The sequence below is a fragment of the Gordionus sp. m RMFG-2023 genome, chromosome 1 (genome assembly GCF_954871325.1).
Source record: "Gordionus sp. m RMFG-2023 chromosome 1, tfGorSpeb1-WG-v2, whole genome shotgun sequence".
Taxonomy (NCBI): domain Eukaryota; kingdom Metazoa; phylum Nematomorpha; class Gordioida; order Chordodea; family Parachordodidae; genus Gordionus; species Gordionus sp. m RMFG-2023.
This window is the reverse complement of record NC_088775.1, coordinates 12986746-13010305: the sequence shown is the minus strand read 5'-3', so window position 1 is coordinate 13010305 and position 23560 is coordinate 12986746. Positions and strand designations below refer to the sequence as shown.

The 23560-nt window shown below is 28.1% G+C and overlaps 2 protein-coding genes across 4 annotated transcripts; one reads left to right on the top strand and one right to left on the bottom strand.

Annotated features, from left to right (window-relative positions):
* Window positions 1-1995: 1995 nt before the first annotated feature.
* LOC135931138 (acetyl-CoA acetyltransferase A, mitochondrial-like) lies at window positions 1996-10027 on the top strand. 2 transcript variants are annotated; one of them, XM_065468041.1, is made up of 10 exons: window positions 1996-2070; window positions 2109-2237; window positions 2286-2370; window positions 2414-2514; window positions 3537-3680; window positions 6835-6936; window positions 6998-7142; window positions 8277-8452; window positions 9390-9547; window positions 9814-10027. In XM_065468041.1, the coding sequence occupies exons 1-10, from the start codon at window positions 2026-2028 to the stop codon at window positions 9935-9937; spliced, it is 1209 nt and encodes a 402-aa protein (XP_065324113.1). In that variant the 5' UTR covers window positions 1996-2025; the 3' UTR covers window positions 9938-10027. The 2 variants fall into 2 exon arrangements, with proteins under 2 accessions (XP_065324113.1, XP_065324112.1); XM_065468040.1 differs by having other exon boundaries at window positions 2109-2226; window positions 2275-2370; window positions 9814-10026.
* A 2606-nt stretch (window positions 10028-12633) lies between these two features.
* LOC135931239 (serine beta-lactamase-like protein LACTB, mitochondrial) lies at window positions 12634-17163 on the bottom strand. 2 transcript variants are annotated; one of them, XM_065468213.1, is made up of 6 exons: window positions 16873-17163; window positions 16706-16831; window positions 16551-16665; window positions 15056-15221; window positions 13674-13839; window positions 12634-13435 (listed from the first exon to the last, which is right to left on the bottom strand). In XM_065468213.1, the coding sequence occupies exons 1-6, from the start codon at window positions 17008-17010 to the stop codon at window positions 12917-12919; spliced, it is 1230 nt and encodes a 409-aa protein (XP_065324285.1). In that variant the 5' UTR covers window positions 17011-17163; the 3' UTR covers window positions 12634-12916. The 2 variants fall into 2 exon arrangements, with proteins under 2 accessions (XP_065324285.1, XP_065324284.1); XM_065468212.1 differs by having other exon boundaries at window positions 12642-13435; window positions 13656-13839; window positions 16873-17160.
* Between the last annotated feature and the right edge of the window lie 6397 nt (window positions 17164-23560).

Sequence of the window (23560 nt, the reverse complement as noted above, 5' to 3'; positions counted from 1 at the left end):
AACAGACTCGATGACGTTTTCGACGACCCCGAGAAGAGTTTTGTTTTCTTTGTAAGGATAAAACTCCCTAAATTCGGCTTAGCCGGGATTGATACGTCCGTAAAGCACCGCGGCTGTTGCAGTGTCCGAAGCGTCGTCAATGACCCGTGAAAATTCGAGGAGGGATCATAATTTTTATACCAGATCGTGCCCATGTCTACAGCACCGAGGTGAACAACCTTTAGTCGATCGAATAATGTAGGTAAGGGAAGTCGACAAACTAGATCCTAACTTCGGAAGAAGGATTGGCTCTAAAGGCCGGTCGGGCTGTGGCGAGAAACGAGTCCAGCATCGTACCGGGGCTGAGTTTGATCTATAGTTCAAATTAGAACAGCAATCCTTCTCCTCTATTGCTTGAGCTAACGCGCTCCGGCCCTTTTCTAAGAGCGGGAAAGATATGCTTCTTTCGGCGATTAACAGCCAGATTAGAGGTACGGAGGGACCCAATCCGAATTAATTAAAACAAAGCATTGAGATGGCTGTTGGACGGTATTGACGCAATGTTATTTCTACCCAGTCTGAATATCAAAGTGTAGAAATTCAATCAAGCACGGATAAACGGCGGGAGTAACTATGACTCCTATGGTAGCCAAATGCATCGTCATTTAATTAGTGACGCGCATGAATAGATCAAAGAGATTCTTACTGTCCCTATCTACTATCTAGCGAAGCCACAGCCAAGGGAACGGCTTGGCAGAATTATCGGGGATAGAAGACCCTGTTGAGCTTGACTCTAATCCGACTCTGTGAAGACACATTGACAACTGCCATTGAAATACCCCTTCATCGTTTTTTTACTTATGTGATTGCGCGAAAAATCATATGGGAGTAATATAGGTTTGGCCTTAATGACGCTATTACTTTACCTCTTTCGAGCCCGGTCTTCACGACACCTTCCTTTCGGCCGATTCGATCAGAAGACAGTGTCAGGTGGGGAGTTTGACTGAAGCGGTATATCTGTCAAAAGTAACTTAGGTGCCCTAAGGCAAGCTCAGTGAGAACAGAAACCTCGTATTGAGCAAAAGGCAAATTGATTTAATTTTCAGTACAAATACGAACCGTGAATATATGGTCTATCGATCCTTTCGACATTTGTAGTTTAAAGCGGGAGGTGACAGAAAAGTTACAACAGGGATGGATTGGTGGATAACTCGCTCACCCCTAGGGAGTCCAACTTGGAAACGTCGAATTCGGCTAACGAAAAACCAGCGAGCATTGGCAGGGAGTTATGATAGATTAATTAATAGCAGGGTCTAGTTTTTTACGGTTAGTTAGACCCCAAGATTGAAGGTAACTAATTGTAACTGGCTAGCCGGTGAGAAACCGAACGTTACTCTCCAACATGAAAGTACAAAGAAATATGCAACCAAAAACTTCTTTTATTTTAGTTTTGAAGAAATAAAATAAAACATTTTATCGGTCTACACTGTAAAACCAAAAGGGAGCAAAAAAAATAAATGATTAAACTCAGGTTCTGTTCTAATTCTTTTGTTACCTGTAACCTAAGTACTGTAACCTATTCTTTCTCCAATCGTAAGGGTGTCACTAGCCTTCGCAATTTCAGAGGGCTCAAATTTTTTAAATTATTTTCCGAATAATTTTTTTTTTGGCTAGCATTATCTAAAATTATTTCATTTTTTTAGCTATCCTAAATTACCTTTAAAAAATTTTTAAATTTAATGGAGGATCTCCAAATTTTTTATGGGCTCAAGCCCCCCCCCCACCCTGTGACGCTACTGGATACCCCTAATATAGCACATAAAAGAAATAGGCATTCAAAATATCACAATAGAATTAAAAAAATTTATAAATAATATAACATAAATATATCATTCAATTTTTTTATTTGAGTCTGAGATAAATACAAACTCTTTATATTCATGATAATAAATATATATGTATGGCATTTTATTCTTCCACATTTTTTAATATTTGTCATTTCTATAACGTTTAGCACTTTGGTGAAATTAAAAGTTCGGTTATCAGATGTTTTTAACATTTATAAGAAATTTTTCAAAACATAGCCAAAAGGTTTTTTTTTATACCTTTAAAATATTAATTTAAAATAGGAAGTTTATATTATTGATGCTATCAGGACACCTATTGGTATTTTTAAAGGTGGCTTAAGCTCAATTTCAGCACCAAACTTGGGATCTTTAACAATTAAATCTTTGCTAAAACGAAATGGTATTAGCATGGTTTTATTAGTTTTAAAAGATATATAAAATCTTATAGAAAATTTAAAGGATCTAGTCGAAGAAGTATTCATTGGTAATGTATGTCAAGCTGGATTAGGACAATCACCAGCCAGACAGGCATCTATTGGAGCTGGTATAGTATTTATTTATAGTTTATATTTTTTTTTCGCTATTAGGTATAAATGAATCAGTTGATTGTACTACAATAAATAAAGTCTGTGCATCTGGAATGAAAGCCATTATGTTAGCTGCTCAAAGTATTATTCTTGGATATAGAGTAATATATAATTAGCTCTTTAAGAAAATTTTATATAAATATCAACTAATGTGTAGTATTTTTTAATATAAAAATCATCAACTTTTATAGTACAATGTGAATAATTAAATACTAATGTTCCATGCAAGACAAGAAATTTTTTATGGGCCAGCCAATTTTCAAATAAATTTTAAAAGGCTGTGATAGGCAAGAAAAATTAGAAATTTTAAGTTATGTTCATCTCTAAATTATTATAGTACTTTAAACCATCTCACCTAAAATTTTTAAATTTGTTCAGAAATGAAAAAAATAAAGAATAATTTTTGAAAACATTTTTTATACAAGTTTATAATTTTTTATGTAACATTTTATAATATTTAAAAAAAAAATAGATTGAATAATTTTGAAATATTTTAATAAATATTAATAATTAGTAGCATACATAGCATCATATGAAATACCGTTAAGGGCCTAAGTTTGTTTAAAAGACTTCTAAATAAATATTTGAATCATATGTTGTTGTTTCAAATTAGAATAATAATGTATTCATATTTATTTGATTAGAAAATGCAAAATATTATTTTAATAAAGGATTTTATAAAGTTTTAATAACAAACCTAAGATTTTCTGTTTAAATTTTATTCAAAATTTAATTAGTAGCATTTTTTATTAAAAATTTGACTCTTCTCCCAGTGGTATGAAGGGGGAACAATATCCTTGCTTCATTGAACCCAATTAGCCAACCTATAATTATTATTTGAGAGTGAGCCCAGCATCATTGGCTTGGAGCTAGAAGTTCGAATTATTTATAACAGTCATAGAGACAGTTTTTTTGTGATCTTATTTTTATTTATTAAAGGCTATGTACAAATTTGATTTAATATATTAAGATATAACTGTCCAACTAAAAAACGCGGGATATTTGTGTCATAATTACATGTTTGCTTACAAAAAAGTAAACATGCTGTTGGACATGGTTAGGGGGGGGGGGTATAAAAAATAAATTAACAAACCTCTCAAAAAATAACTAATTTATTATTTAGAATGTGATGATCGCTGGAGGGATGGAAAATATGTCCAAAGTTCCTTTTTATATAGCGAGAGGTGAAATACCTTATGGTGGATGTAAGATACAAGATGGCATTGTGGTCGACGGTTTAACAGATGCTTACAATAATATTCATATGGTTATAATCTATCATATATTATTTCATAAATAATTTTGATCAATAGTTAAATCAAGCTTAATAATGTTGCGGTAAACTAAGATGGCGCCGCTGGGATAATGATATAAATAGTGTTCTTAAAAGGCTATGCCGAGTCGACTTTACCACTAGAGCCGAGTTTCTAGTCAAAAATACAACTCGTGTCGACTAAATTAGTCACATTAGTCAGCTTCCGAGGCGATTTTATATATAAAAATAAAATGTTGTAAGATTATATATAAGAATTCATAAATATAACTTTTTAATATATATATCAGACCTGTGGAGGTACGATTATCATTAAAAAATAAAATTATCTTAACCTTATCCCTTTTGTATATGTCATATCTCATATTTTATTTTTTATACTATTTACTTTTTTAGACATTTTCTTTCTAAATCCCTTATTTTGGCATTTTAATTATATTCTTTATGATCATTTATATCATCGTTATTTTATTATAACAAATAAAGAAAATAATCTAAAAAATTATATTATTATTTTATATCTTGGAAATAATAATATTTTTGCATATTTCATTTGTATATTATAATATTAAAACTGGTAAGTCACTGAAATTAGGATAAATTTTTAATATTCTTATATTTTTATTTTAAATATTTTTAATTTATTTTGCTATCAAAGTTTCATTACTCAAGTTAAAGAATTGAAAAATTTTGTGAACACAATTCTTTAAATAAGAAATATTTTCTCCTTTTTATGGATTACATAAATTTTACCGAAATCATAATTTCATATACAAGAACTGTAGCTTTTTTAAAAGATAATGAGCTTTTTATTAATTACACCTGTTCTTATACAGTGAAACGAGTAAACAAAATAACATTTTATTTTAATTTATTACATATTGAAATTAAATATGGACAAGCAATTAATTTAGATTGATCGTCATATTTATATAATAAAAATAAATTATGTTGTAAATATATAATTTGTGATGAAAAATAAAAAAAAATTTTGATCTTTGAGAATGCTAGATTTTTTATTAAATTTCATCTAAAATTCTAAATCATTTTTTGTAAAAAGTCTTTTAAATATTTGAAAATATTTTAGAATTTCTTAAATGTAATTTATTTTGTAATTTTATCCATTTAATTTCGATAAAAATATGATAATACTATAAACTTTTATAAAATTTCGATAAGATAATTAATATATAAAAAATATAATTTATCAAAATATCCATTGTTCCACGATTTGATGATGGTACCTTTTTAGAAATTAAAAGAGTTAATTATATTATAATTATTAGTACAAATCAATTATAAGGATTACTTAATTAATCATTTGTCCGCGATAACCCAACTCCAAATAGCTTTGCATATGATTGTAAAAGTTAGTAAAATCATAAGGAATAAATCCATGTAAGAACTGAATAATATTCCCAACCATTTCATCTCTTGAATTTGGGCGGGGATTGATTGCTCAATATTTATTTTTCAAGTCTCCAAAAAAAATTTTGATGGTATTTAGTTAAGGTGAATATGTTGGTAGGTATTCAATCCTACATTTATAAGTATCGATAAGATGGCTTTTATGGATAGATATTACAATAAATGCATCTGTAAGACACTGATAAGCTTTATCATGAAATCACGCATTAATAACCCATTATAAGCTCTTTCGATTATTTTATAATGGATTACTCCTCCAATGCTTACATTTTTACCCTTAGAGGATGACATTTTCATTATTAAACGGACATTGTATGGCGCTCAGGCATTGATTGGTACAACATGCAAGTTTATTCCAGTTTCATTTAAGAAATATAATTTTTCTCTGAAGACATTTAAGATTTTTACACAATCGATTTGATGAATGGAGTATTTCTTCTATCAGGCTCGCCAGCCTTTTTTTTTAGACCAACCTATATTTTTGATATTTTACGAATGGTTGTTTTTGTGTGTGGAGGCAAATTTTTTATTATCTTCTGGATAGTAAGAATGTTATTTTCCATTAATAAACTTATGATGTATCTTTCAATTATGGAAGAATCTTTTTTTCTTAATTCTTCTTTTTTGAATATTTTATTCTTTTAGAGGATCTCCATTTATATCTGGGAATGTGTCGCGTCTAAAATAATGAACCGATGCCGTAGAAAATTCGACGTATTTTGCGATGTCTTTGATTTTCATTTGTTGTTTTTCAGGCATTGATAACATTTTAGTAACTATCATTATTTCTTTATTCCAATATTTGTGTATTCTTTTTGGTCTTTGAATTCTCGAGGAAGATTGAGAGTTTTCATTTAAATTGGAAAAATTAGTATTACTATTGAAAAATTTTATATTATAATTTTTATTATATAAGAAAAATTAAAAAATTATAAATATTTTACTGACACATTTTTTTTATTTTAAATTAAATTTCCAACACATTTCTTTTTATATTTAAACATGACGAATAATCTTAATTAATTGCTTGTCCATATTTAATTTCAATAAGTATTAAATTAAAATAAAATCATATTTTGTTTACCCCCTTTTATTGTAAGTTTATTATTAACACTCCTTTTACTGTAATAGTATGAAAATGGAGAAAAATGTAGCATCTTATAGAGTAAGATGCTCAACATGTTCAAGCAGCTATTCTATATGGACGTGGGGGAAGGGTAATATGAATTGGGTTGGGTTACAACTTCTTTTAGAAAATCGGTTTTCGATTAAGTTCACGTTATCAAAATTTTCACCAAATAGAGTTTAAAACTGAACCCCATTTCGGGTCCAAAACCCTTTTTATCGACATAGATATTTCTTATGGAGATCTCACATTAATCAGTAACCCATAATTTAGCAATTTACTAGACATTTGAGTAAGCCGTTTATAAAAATCGACTCAAATGGAGCCGTTTTATAAAATATATGTAAAAAATAAAATATCAAAAATTATAATTTATTTATAAATTAATTTAAAAAACTGAGCCGACACCAAGCGAGAAGTGAGCCAACTAAGCGAGCCGATTAAGCCGACTAAGTCATCTCCTTGATCTTCTTGAGTAGGAGCCGTTTTTTACGACTAAAACTCGAGTTCCGAGTCGTAAGAACTCCACTATTTAACAATACTGGATATAAATAATTTACATCAATTTATTTTATTATTTTTCGCGTAAATTAGGGCGTATGCGGCGAAATGCTAGCCAAAAAAATGAATATAACCCGAAAAGATCAGGATGAATTCGCCGTTATGAGTTATAAAAGAGCGCTCGAGGCAACGAAAGTAAATTTTAAACAATAATAATAATAGTAATAATCTTTAATCACCTAAAATAATTATATAGAAAGGTGTATTTAAAGATGAAATCGTACCCGTTAATGTCCCGCAAAAGAAAGGAAAGCCTGATATAACACTTATCGAGGATGAAGAACCAAAACGCGGAGATTTTCAAAAGTTTCCTAATTTGTCGCCGGCGTTCGAAAAGCAAGGTTTAAAATTAAAAGATATCGTAAATATATCTTGTTTCTTATTTAATAGCGATTTTAAAAACGGCCAGATTACGATTTTAGCTAAAATAATATTATGAAAGCCTGGAGATTTTGTTCATATCTATTTCCCAAATCTCGGGGCTTACATACTATTATTCTGGCTAAAATTTAAATCTGGCCATTTTTAAAAATGGATCCAAATCAGTTAACAACACGTGACGTCAGTTATATCTATAAAATTTGATTTTAATTACGTCTAATTCAAGATCGCAGGCCAAACCGGGGATTTAAATTTTTTTACTATTTATATTCCCGACCTGTCGGATCTTTAAGCTCGGCTCGGTCCAGATTTTTAAAATTTTGAATACGGGCCGAACCGACCTGTATATTTTTGAAATTATTTATAAATTGGTAATTGAAAAATATAAACAGCAAAATGGATGCTAAATGCATCTATTATATAATTTTCCAACTGTTGTAACTTAAATTTTTTTTAATTGCTTTGGGTTTAATAAAACAAAGTATATATTTTTAGGCCCAGCAGAGATTAAGTTATATTTAACGGATCCGGTTCTTGGTCTATCTTGATTCTAATTATGGCACCCCAATTGATAAATGCTAATATAAGCCAATAAATCTTATCACTAGAGTTTTTCTATTTCGTTTATAAACAGGGTTTCGCAATAAACTCTTAAAACCAACGATCTTTTATCCAAAAAATGAAATCAGAGATATGCAGAAGTACCATTTGTACGGCCCGCCCCGGATTTTTAAAAATAATTTTTTTCCAAGCACGGATTTTATATTTTTAGGCCCGACTCAGGTATTTTAAAAAAAAATTTTAGTGCCTGCCCTGGTATTAAAAAATTAAAATACGAAAATTGAGAATGCTCATGCAACATTTTTGATCAATTTTTTGCTCGAAATTCCATATTTTTTTGTAAAAAAAATTTTCTTTTTGATTTTTAAAGGTTTTACTTTTTTGTGTAAAAATCGGCATATACTCATCAAAGATTTTTTGGAAAATAAAAGTATATTATTTTTAACAAAAAAATGTCTACCAAAATTTATTTAAACTTATCTAGACATCCGTTTCAAATTTAAAAAATAACAATTTTGAAATTGAAAATCAAGGTACAATAACGGCAGCAAACGCGAGTAAGATAAATGACGGAGCGTGTATGCTATTGCTCGCTAATCAAGATCACACCAAAAATCCCTCCAAGTTCCTGGCGAAAATTATAGCCTTCGCTGACGGTGCTCTGAACCCCGTTGAATTCACGATGGCACCTTCGATTGTGATCCCTAAAGTCTTTTTTTTAAAGATCTTGTTTGATGATAAAATATTTGAAAATCCCCAGTCACTTTCCTGCAACCAAATTTTTTATCGCTTTTTGACACGTCCAAATTTTTAAATATATTAGTATAGAAGCGCTATTGAAATTGTTGATAATTTTTTCAATATTAAAAATCTATTCAAACAAAGAATTATAATATCTAACTAATTGTTTAATAATTAGGGAATAGTGCTGGTAAACAGCTTAATATTGACACAAGATTTTTCTGATGGCAGAAAAATTTGAACATGTTTTAACGAAATCTCGAGGTCCACATGATATTATTCTGGCTTAAAATCTTAATTTAAAATAGGCTGAACTGGAGAGTCATACCACAGGCCAATCTGAGCGAACCCAGATGTGATTTTAATTTTTAATTTTGACCGGGCCGGACCTTAACAAAAGTTTTTAAATTATTAAAAATTTTTTTATGAAATACCGAATTTTCACTTTTATTATTTCCTTTTTTTTTAACGCTTAGAATAATTTTCCCACTCTTTCGTCGAAATTAAATATCGAACTCTTTCAATATAAATTTTCGGATCAAGATGTACTGCCAAAATAACATTTTTATTCGGTACCAATTGTTATAGTCATTGTTTTGAGGAGGCATGAACTTGAAGAAATTATTTTATTTAATAAACTACATCAAAATAAATATGATACAATATTATACAAAAAAAAAATAATATAGATAAAATCATAGTCAACTCTTTTTTACTATCTACATCTCCTCGATAATTACACTGTGTTGATTGACATTTAATCTATATATACGGCAAACAATATTTTTATAAAATCGAGCCGGACCTGAAAAAGAGGTTCGAAGGATGGCTCTAACCTAGAATTCAATATTTAATTTGATCATGATTTTGTTATAAGTATACGAATATTTTTTTTATTAACAAAGGCATTAGACATGGCTAAATTGAAAATCAGCGATATTGACCTATGGGAGATAAACGAAGCCTTTTCCGTTGTAGCGCTAGGAAATATTAGAAAATTGAATTTAGATATCAACAAGGTTAACGTAAACGGGGGAGCAGTTAGTATGGGGCATCCCTTGGGGTAAATTTTTTATGTACTATATTTATTAGACTCGCTCAAATTAAATTTTTTTAAAATAAATTTTGTTTCTATTGAATTGACTAGACCTTTATTAAGAAGTGAATCAAATTTAATCCAAATAGCATTGTATTGCAATACCTATATAAAAATGAAATAGAAAAATATTTAGATCATGTGTTTATACTTAATATAGTACATACAAGATATGTACATCTAGGAATATATCCGCACTTTTTCAATAAAATTATAATAAATTATATTATTAGAATGTCGGGGGCTAGAATCGTAACGCATTTGGTTCACGCACTGAAAAAGGGACAAAAAGGCCTTGCAGCGGTATGCAATGGTGGTGGCGCCGCCTCCGCCATCATAATCGAAAAATTGGTTTGAATTCTTATAGGAATATATTTCCTCTCAAAAAAGGCTCAACATTATTTAAATTTTGATATTTTATTTATAGCATATTAAATTATTTGTAAGAATTCTATCTTTCTTACATAACGATTTATAATTATTATTTTTAAATAAAATAAAAAAGTGATAGATAATGTATAAATAGTTTAATATCGAATTCTTGGTAATGAAAATGTACAAATGTGAGGAAATTTTCTCTGCTTAAATATGGTGAGAATGGGGGAGTGAGTAATATTAGGATTTTTTTCAATAAAAATTATTGTCATCTTCTCGCCAACCCATAAATCTAAAAATTCAAGAAATTTTTTTTTTAAAAAATTGAAAATATAAATAATATATTTTAAGAAAGAATAAGATATCAAGGTTAGACAACGAATGCTGATAAAAATTTTGTCAATATTATTCGTAGTTATGAATCAAATAAGAATAGTAATTTTTATATGAATATAATTTGTTTAAAAGAATGGAATACGAATAATTTATTATTCGGTATTTCTTTTTGAAAGGCCTTACTTCCAATAAATGTCGATTCTTATAACTGTATAATAGATTTCTAAAATTATATGAAGTTGGTAATATATCAATTTTTTAAGTTGTTAGACATAATCTTAATGTTGTTAAACGGTTTGACTTTTGAAAAATGGCTCATGTATTTTAGCCAAAATATATTAAACACGCCGAGGTTTTGTTTATGCATGGCAGAAAAGGTTTGGACATCTATTAACGGAATCTCGAGGTTTGCATAATATTAATTGGGCTACAATTTAAAATTGGCTAAATTTAGTTATTCTGACTTAGAAGAATAAAAAATTAAGATTTTGATTTGAATTATAAGCCATCACTTTTATTAATTGTAAATTTATAAGGTGTTTTATATTTTTTTTAAATGTGAATAATATCAATATCGAAAATTTATTAAACGGCACTAACGGGGTCAAATTAAATAAATAATTTATAATATATTCCGACTTGTTGGTAACATGTATTATTTATTATTACCAAGATAAAATCATATTAAAAACTTAGAAATTGAAAAAATTCTTAAATTAAAGAAATACGTTAAAAATGTTAATAAACAATATTTAAAAAAATAATGTTAGGAAGGAGATAATAAGCTTCTCCATTTGAGTGTTATTTCCATTCTCTGATTACATATTGTACTTGGGTTTTGCGATCTCGATGCCCTAATTAATCTTTTGGGGAAGTTATTTTTCTTTGTCAAGGTCATGTCAATTATTTAAATTAATGATGTATCGGAAAATTAAATATATGCTCCGCAGTGGCAGAGGTTTGGCTGTTGTTTGATGCTCTTTCACACACGTTTTAATTTGGCCAAAACTTTATGTTATGTTACAATAATTGTAACTCGCTAAACGTCTAGAGAAGTGGTGGGTAAGAAGGGATATTTTAGTTTAGAGGCAAAATTCTAAGCTTGAGAGGAGACTGGCTTTATACATATTCATCTAATATTTTGTAGCGACTCCTTTTTATTCAATCATAGCCTCAATTTTATCTGACAGAACGAATAGTTTTTATATATAACAAGTGCTTACCTATTTGATATGCTGCATGTTTTTTTTTATTACATAGCTTCTATTAGATATAAATAATTGAGAAATAAAGCTTATAATTAATTAATTTATCATTTCCATCGTCTTGATATGGAGCTCTAGATCAATGGGTGCTCTAAATTTAACTATTTATTGTATAATATAGGTAATGAAATATTGAGGAGGGGAGAGGGAAATTTCTTCTAATTTTGAGGGAAAGTGAAAATTTATAAGGAGTATGTGTACGTGGTCTTAAGACGGGGGTTAGCAACGACTGCCTTACAGTATAAGTAAAAAAAAGAATATTTAATTCATTGACATTTAAAATGATGTAATAATATAGATTCAAATGAATAAATGATTGTTATTTTTTGCGAACCATCAAAAATAAAATGATCTATTAACCAGGGTGGAAAAAAAGACGCTTTCGTTTGAAAAAAAGAAAACTGTGACTAAGCGCCATATAAATAATAATCTCGTTATATTAGAATTTGATAGAAAGGGATTTCTATACCCCTTTTTCAAAAAAATGCACATATTTGTCTTAGATAGATTTGGGTCTGGGATTAATAATTTTATAAATATGGCAACTTTACGCCTCGTTTATAGTAAACGCTATTCTCTCAAGCGACGCGAAATCACAGCTGATTCGTCACATTTACAATATTTTTTGAAATATAATAAGTAAACGACTATCACAATTTCTTCATTTCGCTCAGTATTTGCAATTTATACCTATGGCTTTACTTTTGTAAATTATGTGGCCATCGCGCTTATTATAAATATAGCTTATTACTCGTTAGTGTTGAGTTGTAGAAACATCGTTAATCTTTATTTGAATAAGATACCTTTTTTTTAACCTTGACCAATATCTTAAATGTTTAACCTTTTATTATAATATTTTTTTTACCAATTTCTTAGTTTAACTTAATTTATTATTCAAACGAATATTATATTTTTATTTATTTTAGTTCTATGTAAATAATTGAAGATTAAAAGAATCATTGTACATTCTTATGAAACAATTATAAATATAAAGAAACATTTTGATATCAATTAATTTAGTTTGTGTCTTTGATTTAAAGAAAAATATATAATCGAAACAGCGTATACCTTAAATCAAAAAAATTGATATTTTGCTAGAATTAGATCTAGCCAGAAAAGAAGGACCGGGAAAATTTTTAAACAGTGGACAAATTATTTAACAGTTATAAATGATTGATAGGTGTAAAAATAATTATGCGTGTATTTAAAAAAATTGCCGCAAAATAATTTTAAAACTCGTATAAAAACATCCATTTATAATTACATGAATTCTAAAACAATAATAATTTCGATTTAATTTTATATATAAATAACTGTCAATAAAATCCTAAAAGTATTTGTTTTATATTTTAAAAAAGGATCACATATACAATTTCCCTATCTGTATGGCCGTTTTGGTAAGGCTGACTTCTTGCAGGTTCGTTAGTATTACGACTATGACCCCTTTACCAAATTTACCAGGTTCTTTATCTCCCTTACCATCGACCATTACTGCCAATATGCTACTAGCTCCTACCGCACCTCCGGAATGATGGAAACTAGCGATTTTGTTGTTCTCGCATGAGTAACACTCGTTTAGAATTTGGCTGGAATCTTTTTTGATTTTCTCTAGATTTTCTTTTGAATCTTGAGGAATCCCTGAAGATAATTCTAGTTCCTGCCCATCGTCATTGTATCCTGCATCCTCCCGCTCATTTAAAATTTCTGTCTTAGTTTGATCAGGCGCATTATTTACGAACCAGCCCATACCATAATACGAATTTAGAGGCGACTTGTATCCCGTTTTGACGACGGGCGTCCATAATTGCTTAACGGTTTCGCATTTTAAATAACCCGGTGGAGGTAATGGCGATGTTTGAAGGTTGTCGAGATTCGTTGGCTATTTTCAAAAAAAAAATGGGTTGTGTAGAAGAGGAAATTATATTTATTTTAATTTGATCAGTAATTTTCTGTTCAAGATTGGATCTTTTAAAAAAAGGTTAAGCTTTAGAAAATCAACAGAATCAATCTCTTACAATATTATTGATTTGTAGATTTCGTTCGAAATTATATTAGCCATCCCTTTTTGATGCGATTGATAGTTTATTACTAAGTTTTACTTTTATTGGAATGTCAACCTTGTTGTAAGGCGAGCAACGTTGATAACTGTACAACATCATTTGACCGAATTTTAGTAAATCGGGAACATTCGAGAGAATACCACCTCCAGCCCATTTGTACGAATTATCAACGAATTGAGCATTTTTGAGTTTGTATTGGCTGGCTTTATCTCGTACATAATACCTAAATTTAAAAAAATGATACTACGGTACATCTTTGGGAAAATTACAAATAAACTGTTAAATGATAATATTTCTAAACTTATAATATAACTTATCTAATTGAACTCATGATATTGTGAATCCCCCCCCCCCCCCAATAATCCAAATAATTTTAGCGAAAGAAAAAATTAAAATCATTTTAATTACATTTTTATTATATATGTAAAACACTCTAACCCAGTTGTGAACCTTCTTTCTTTAAAAGTGTTTAGGTTCGGGTTTGGGTTTAGTAAAAAATCTCTGAACCAACTTCGGGTTCAGGGTTCGGTATCTAGAAATTTTTTTTAATCCATAAAATGGACGCACTAAAATAAGAAATGATTTTGCGAAAAATAATTTTCACAAAAAATATTTATAATATTGAAAATAATAAAAAACAATTGTTTTAAATATTTATTGTTTTTTTTTATTATTTAAAAATTTTGCATGGTATTTTTTTAACATATATTTGACCGTCAAATAATCCAAACGTAACAAATATTCCCAATTAAAAAAAACGTATAATTCTATTTTTAAAACTTTAGGTATGAAACTAACAACATCACTGGAGATCCTAAAGAAAATTTATACCTTAGACAAAGAATATCTCTCGAGATATGTAGATCTAATTTTATCTCTATTCTGGGCTCTATGCATGGCAATATATCTTTTCAACCCCCTCCCCCTTGATTTTTATATATTTTAGTTTATATAATTTTTAATATATATTTTTTTAATTTTTTTTTCTTCTTATAATATAAGTTTTAATAAATATTTTTTTTAAAGTTTTGAATATTTGAAATTGAAAATATAATAAATATAATTGAATTTAAAAAAAAAATTTCTTTTAATTAAGTTTAAATTTTTTATTAAATTTTTTTAAAATAAATAAATAAAAATTTAGAAAAATAAATAAAATAAATAAAAATTTTTTTACCCTGTACCCTAAATTTAAAAAAAAAGTACATGGTTGGGGTTCTGGTTCAGTTGGGGTTTACATCCCTGCTAGGAATATTATTAAAGATACGAGTTCAATAATTAAGAGATAAAAAAATAAAGGAATATAAAATGAATATATAATATAATATACAAATCTAGTGAAGGGGGAAAGGGAACTCGAGTACCATTTTAATCTTAATATAGATTCTCCCCTGTCAAGTTGATGGGAAATTTATCTTTAAAAAGTCATATATATTAACTTCGATCTATCAGGTATAAGAGGAATATTTTCGTCAATGAACGTAGATGACATATCTAGTGTCTCGAAGAATGTTCTTAATGTTTTAAGAAATGGTTCCTGTGTTACATATTCAATGGCTGCGCTAATCAATGTCCAACCATGGGTTGTATATAAAAATTTTGTACCTTTGTTATAATAATTTATTTTGTTAGATAACAATTTATTTTTGTAATTTTTTTTAAAAAAGGGTTATAAATATTCAGTAGCGTAACTCTGGAGTGGTTTCCAGGTCAGGACACTTCCCTAATACAAAGATGTTTACATGATGCTTATTTAATATTTTTTCTAGAATATATTGACTAATTCTTTAATAGGTAATGAAATATTTCATAATGATATTACATTTTATTTTCCTCGTGAATAATTATTGACGTTAAAGCATCTAATTCTAATTTTGGCAAATTCAAATATAGCTTAGCCAAGCTTTTAGCCTAGCCTCTAAGTTTGAGTTACAACTTAAAGATGGAGATAATCGTTTTTTTTATAAAAAATTGTCTAAACAGTTTTGGAGTTGGCTAAAGATTGAAAAGGGAAGGGTGAGATTCCATAAAAAACGACCACCGTATAAATTCACCGTTTTCTTAAAATCCAGCCTCTATTTCTATTAAAAACCATCACCGCGATTATACCCTCATCTTCATTAAATACCTTTCTCCATATTTGGCCTTTGCAAACCTAAATACGATGCTTCACTAAAGACTTTATTTATGGTAAAGCTTAAATAGCGCCACGTCGCATCGCTCAAATTACAAAATGAATGAATGATAAATATTATAGCTACGCCATCGTTTCTCATATTTCTCGATTCGGTCGAGGGCTGAATTGATGCACACCAATTCCAAACTCTGAAATTCAAGAGTGGGTGTTTTTTTTCAACATCTGGCTAATTGGTAATTTTTTTATTAAAAATGGGGTGCATGATTGTGGGCTATAAACTGACCCATTGCCGATCTCTACTATAGACCTCAGTGTGTATCAAATTATTTTAAACAAATAATAAAACAAAACAATTGACATTTTAAATTTCACATTTAAAAAAATCCCGAACAAGAAAATTTAATATCACAAATAATTGCATGTATGAAGAAATTTTATAAAAATATTAGTAAAAATAATATCAAATATTTTTTTAAATTATTTGTATTATGAAATATATTTCCAATCATATTCAAAAAAATGAATCAATTTATTTTGAGGTCTAGTGGCATGGGTTCAAATTTCTGCTAGATGCCCTGAAAAAAAATGATTTTTAATCTAAAAAAAAATTATTTATACATTTTTTTTTTGAACTTAATATTTGCAATTAAATACTATATTTTTTTAATCTGGGATCATATATAAGATCTAAAATAAAATAATCTGGGGAGTGAAAAAATATATGGATGAGAGTTTACATAAAATTATTAATTATGAAAAATAAAAATTATAATAATCAATATAAATTATCATCCTACCTGGCTTTGTGCACAATTCATCATTCTTAAATAATTCTAATGCATCTTTTATTGATTTATAATTGTGAGTTAAATAATATTCAAATTGATCAAATTCATTTTGCAATGGTATGACCTTAAATATTTACAATTTATATTCATATAAAGCAATTAACTTGTAAATTTTTAACATCTTTAGTCTCTTCCTTTTTTTTATTATTTCTTGTAATCTCTTTACATTCTTTATCATAATGCCTAATGCCACTTATATGAGAAACAATTTGTCTTAATGTGATATTTATCTATAAAAATTTCAGAAAATCTTTCGCATGCAAAATTGTACATTTTCATTGTTAACATATTTCTTTGGGAAATTTGGCACATATTTTTGGATGGATTCATCTAATGATATTTTATCGTTTTCCATTAACTTAGCTAATATAGTGAGTGTTACTGGTTTACTGATGCTTGCTATACGCATGATAGTTTTCTCATGAGCTGGCAATAAATTTTCAACATCTGAATATCCAAATCCCTTCAAAAAGATATTTTTGCCATCAACATTAACACCTATAACAAGCCCTGGAATTCCATATTCCTCCTATAATGTTTATTGTTTATTTGTTAAAATTAAAAAATAATATTCCTTTAATCTTAATATAATTCTTTCTGTTTCTGTTTTAGCTGCTTCCAAATTCGATTTTTTACTATCATTGAATAAATAAGTAGATGCTAGGAATGAAATTTTTGGAAATTTTTTTATCACAAACATATGATTCTTATCATATGATATAAGTATAAAAGGTATACTCCATAAAAATCGAAATTTATACATTTTAGTTAAAACTTAAAATGGTGAGGGTCCATTTAATATTTAAAATAATTTGGAAGAAAATTAAAAAATAACAGAATAGGTAAAATGTGACACATGATTTCATTTATTTTCTCTGCAGATGTCCAGGCATAGCCAATACCTTCTATTTTTTCAGTAGAAAGCCAGAGGCATATGATACCAGCAAAAAGTCGTAGTGTCATCAAAAGAGGTAAGGAGAAAGTGATTTAAATAAATTGCAAATCTAAACAAAATAAAAAGTTTTAAAATAATGGTATCTATAAATGCGAATTTTCATCTATGAGAATCTAATAATCCGATTAAAATGGAACATAAGTACTGCACTACATCTGATAAATTTACTGATAGGTCATAGTAAATTTACAAGAACTTTCATGGAGGTGGGGGGGGCGGTAATTAGATAAACGTGTAAAATGATAAATGAGTTATTTGATAGAAAAAATTAAAATTGATTACAATAAAAATTAATAATTCTAGTAAGTTTTATAACCCATTAGAAGGATTGTCCCAAAACAATTTGTGAGCTTTGTCCGTCTGATTTTTTTATGAATATATAATAACCCACCCCCCCCCCCTATTATTGTTAAAAAGTCGATTTCACGTGACTCAGAATCAATAGTCGTTGATTGACTAATTTAAGTCGACTCGAGTTGTGAACAAATGTCGACTCGAGTCGTGAACATAGGTTTTCAACTTGAGTCATAAAATTAAGTCGACTAGAGGACGAATATTTTTAATTAGTATTGTAGAATCATTTATTTGGTTGACTGAAGGACGAAAATTTCAAATTAGTTATTATTAATTAACAAAACATTTATTTTTACTTTGGGCTTTCAACTTGAATTGTGAATACGAGTTATATACTTGAGTCGACTAGAGGACGAGTAGTTCTTTTGGACTCGATTTGTTAACTTGAGTTGATTAAGGATGAGTATTTTAAATTTGTCATTATTAATTAATAAAACATTTCTTCTGCTTTTTATATTTTTTACTTTAGACTTCCAACTTGAGTCGTGAATACAAGTTATGTACTGGAGTTAACTAGAGGACGAATAGTTCTTTTGAATTTGAGGAGTATTTCAAATTAGTTATTATTAATTAACAAAACATTTGTTTTTCTACTCAAAATCAGTGGCGTTTAGCATCTACATGACAGAATTTTCACTGGGTGCAAACCCCCTTCAAAAACCTATGCCTACCAAAACTAAAAAGTTTTCGCTGCTTCCATATTTTTAATTTCACTGTTTTAATTACAATGATATTCTTTCAGAAAATTTAAAAAGAATAAAATAACTTAAATTATTTTAATTCTACTATTAACATTCGATATTTTGTGAATATAAAGGAGTTATTTTTGAGATAATAAATTTAATTAAAACCCCCATCATTTACAATGAATTGATGATTATAGCATTATCAGCTTGCTGAAAATGTCGAAACCTTTTAAATTACATTTTAAAGGATAGCAGAAAGTTTTAGTTGGAAAATAATGTCTCTGATTGTTTGCAATATATAGATTCGAAAAAAATAGGATGACTGTTCCTACCCCCCCCCCCCCCCACCCCCGTTCATGTAGACGCTTGAAGCCTCACTAGAAGGGAGGAGGACGCAGGGGCTCGAACCCCTTAAAAAATTTGAATAGCCCCTGAAGTAAAATTTTTTATGGCTCCTTAATAATCCCTTGAACTAAAAATAAAATTTTTTGATTGCCCCCTAACAATTTCTTTTATAATTTAATTAAGTAATATATAGATTTAATTTTTTTTATTTAAAAATTAATAAGACTATCTAAATTTATATCAAATGAATATTATTTTAATTATTAGATTCGATTAATACAAATAAATAATAATTTCATTATGTCAGCTTGCACAATATGTAAAAAAGAGAATATCAATATCAAATAATTATAATTATTTATTAATTGAGAATTAACAAATTTAATATTGTAATTACCCGAGCGCTCAAAATCACTAATTAACTATATTATTCATTTTTAAATTTAATACCATGCCTCTTCCTAAAAATATTTTCAAGGTCCAAATAAGTGTAAAAGATTTCTTTATAAATAGTAAGTAAACATATAGTTTATAATCCTAAATTATATATAGTTGCTTATAAAACATTAGGTAAAATGCCACTTTTACAGACATATTGACAGTTTTATAATATATCTCAGTAATATTTAATAAATTTTACTAATAAATGATTTTGATGATAAATATAAGGCAATTTGCATTCAATTCATTAACGCCAGCCATCTATTTAATTAAAATATTATTAAAAATTAAACATCTTATTATTCATGCCACAATGGATGTAATAAATTAGATAACTTTTCTTCTCTTTTTTTATGTGTTTTTAGGAAATTTTTTCTTCTTTAAAAAACAGTTTTGAGTTAATTTTTCATACGAGTATATTTTTGATATTATTACAAACTACTATTATTTTAAGATATTGTATACCTACTAGAAGTGGTGCGACAATAATATATAAAATTTTAATTGCTTTCATCAATCACTCTGGTTCTTATTTTATAGTTGCAAAATGTTTTTATGGCATCCTTGCCGTGTAAATAACTCAAGGTTTTAATATATTTGAATAATTTCTTCTAAAGATTTTTAGTGTTTTTGTTTTATCAATTTATTTAGTATAATAAATTCTGATATGAGTTAAAATCATGAGTGTCATGGCTATGACTGCAAATTAACCAGCATCTATTATTTGTGAGGCTAGGCAATTTAAGATTATTACTACAGCTGCTGAAAGCATATGATTTCTATTTTAGATTAGAAATAATGGTAAACTGTGTAGTCGGTTATATATCATTAAAAATGGAAGATAAATTTTAGAAATTTAATATCTCACAATTATCAGCTTCCTTTATATCATCTAAGAGGAAACTCTAACCACCATATAGTTTTATGATATGGATTGGTCGTTTATATTCTCCTCTTCAAGAATTGTTGATTTGGTTAGGCCTATAAATTTTTCCTTATTAGTCCTTTCTAGTGTTGTTAAATTAACTAACTTTGACAATCTCAATTGTGGCTTAGTCAAGCCTTTAGCCTAAAAATTTGAATTAAGCCTCCAAGTTGAGTCTCAACTTGAAGATTGATTCGAATATTTTTGGATAAAAACATAGCTATGCTGTTTTATAGTTGACTAAAGATAGGTCGTTTAACGACATTAGTCCTTTCTACAAAACATTGTCTAAAATGGTAACAGAGAGTTATAGTTTCTTGACCTTTTTCCAAGGTAAATTGCTAAAATTTATATTATGTGGTTTTTAAAAACCATTATCAATTGAGGCATATGTATGAATAACCATTTTTATCACTTGTAATTTAGTCACAAAATTTTTTTATATCAGCAATTATTTATATACTAGTTTATTTAGTATGCATCATATAATAAATGATAAAATATGAAATTCAGGATGATTGTTCAGAGTTAGCAAATTTTAAAAAAGTAATATCTAATATATATAATTACCGTAATCAAGAAATGAACGTTTTCGTATAACCTTAATGTTAATTTTTATTTTTGATATCAACTTTCCTATCATCTTAATAATAATTTTTATTTTTGATATCAACTTTTCTATCATCTTAATGTTAAATAAATCGAAATCGAAGGCTATATACCTCTAATGTTAAATTTTTTTTTAAAAAAGAAAGCTTAAAAAATTTTTTTTTGAAGATGGGTGGGGGTTATAAAGAATAAAAACTGGATATTATTTTAATAACAGGTAACAACTATCATAAAAGTAAGGAAAAAATTTACATTTCCCGTCATTTTTGACGGACTCAACATTGCTGATTATAGGGAGCTCTGGTACTCTTAGTTATATATTTTTCAATTTGGCCTTCAAGAAAGACGGTGCATCATATTTTTCTCACTTATTTGATGAGAGTTGAATGAGAAATTAAGAATATCTTATGAAGTGCGATTTACAAATTTACATATTTTTAATTTTAAAATTTTTATAAAATATATTAATAAAGTATATTGAGTAACATATATAGAAACTAATTACCCCTCAACCCCGTCATTCTTGACGGGTTATTAACTAGCAATAATATAAAACCCGCCCAAAGGGGAAAATTGGGTGGAAGGCATAGGTGGCGAAGCCCCCCCCCCCCTCATAATTTTTTAGTTGAGCCGCCTTTTAGATTGTAGCTTGTGACGACTCTATGTATTTTCTCTCAAAGTTGAAAAATAATTATACTTTTATACTATATTTGACTATTTTTTGAAAAATAAAGATGGGTATTGTGTAGTTATTTTGGTCGTAAAATTCACCACATAGTTTGGTGCTGAGGGCCAGTTCTGGGCATGAACCCGGGGCCCAGGCTAAATATTAATATGGGCGTCAAATAAAAGGTAATCTAATTATTTTTTGATTGTAATCATTACCAAGTGTCTGATCTAGGTATGATATTATTTAAATATTTCCATTTAAATTTGTTGACGAATATATCAAAATTCTTTATCTTCTTGGTAAAATGCCGAATTTGGCTGCTAATATTTTTTAAAAACTTATAGGTTATTAGCACAAAATAGCCGTTTGTGGAAGTGAAAAAAGGAAGTTGTTGAGAATTTTGTATTTATTGATTTTTTTGGTTATGAAAATTATAAGATCTTCAAAACTCAAGCTACCAATTCGTGGGTTGGGAAATAAATAATTTTAGGGGTAGGTTGGAAATAAAAAGAATTTGGGTGGATCTTATTTAAAAATTTGTTATTCTTACAAATTTAAATTTGGCCGGTGATTATAAATCATGATTTGATTTTAAGATTTTTGGCTCGTGTTCCATGGCTGAGTTGATTATTCGGCTGGCGCTTCAAGAAATGTTATAAATTAAGCATTTAACAATGTTTTTGAAAATTTAATAGAAGATTCGGGACATGTTTCATATCTCTCAAAGCTCATGAAGGTTATGTAATTCTTAAAACTTTTGAATAGAGTATTTTATATTAAGTACACATCCTAAAGAATGAAAACATAAATCAGTTGCTTTTTTCCGAAGAAAAATCTCTTTTTTTAAAAAAATTGTTAAAGATAGGTAACAAAAAATAATAATTCTTAGTCTTACATACAATATAGGGTGTGGTAAAAATCTAAATAGATATATTTGAATCAGAATTAAACCAATGCTCGATTTCTATTGTGCGCTATGGTAGAAGAATGTTTTTGTTATAAAAAAGATGCTGCTTTAAAAAATTAAAAATGAATTTATAAGCGTTTTTAGCCTCAAAGTATGTGTCCTTCTCCAAACCCATCGCGTCTTATATCCTGCTTATTTGGATTAAAGAGGGGCACTAAGTTTTTGAAAAGGCATATTATGAATTTTAAAAGAAGCTTTTTAAGTAATTAAATATAAATTTTCTTTGTAAAATAGTGAGCTAGTTAATATAATTTTATGGAATAAAAATGTTGCCGGTAAAAAAAGTCAAAAATAAAGCGAATGTTTGGTCTGTCTGAGCATTATAGTTCTCTGGTTCACCCAAAAAAGTCGACAATTAAATAATAGATCTCAGTAAGAATAGGGTCACCAACCCTCCCCCCTCCGCCCATTTTTATAATATAGTCACCTTTTGGGGATGTATTATGAATTGTTATAATGTTTATTCATAATTCTGATAAAAGCCATAAATATTCTAAAAAATATATTACAATCCTAGACTAAATTCAATTTTGCCCCTATCTTCTCCATTCCTAATATTCTATTCGAGATCCCCATCTTTTCGAGCATGTTTTTGCAGTTTATTTCTGCTTGTAGCAATTAAGTCTTTGCAGAAATCTGCATACACTATATGTTTTGCATAATCATAGTTATTTAGAAGAGATAAATTAAATAGAATTTTTGGTGATAAAATTTTCTTATATCCATTAGTGCTTAAGGTTTGAAAAATGTGATAAAATAATCTTTAAACTTTCATAGGATAAAATATTTAAATTTATTTGAACTTTTTGTTAGAATTAAAATAGAATACAACCCATTTGAAATAGAATACTTAGCAATTTACAATTCATAAATTTAATATATGTGTTGTGAATGTTAGAATTAATTTGCATAAAGATTTCTTTTGGATTTTGTTGTACTTTATATGTAATTTGCATAAAGAATTTTTGTGGATTTATTGTTATAACGCGTGATAAAAAGATTATATT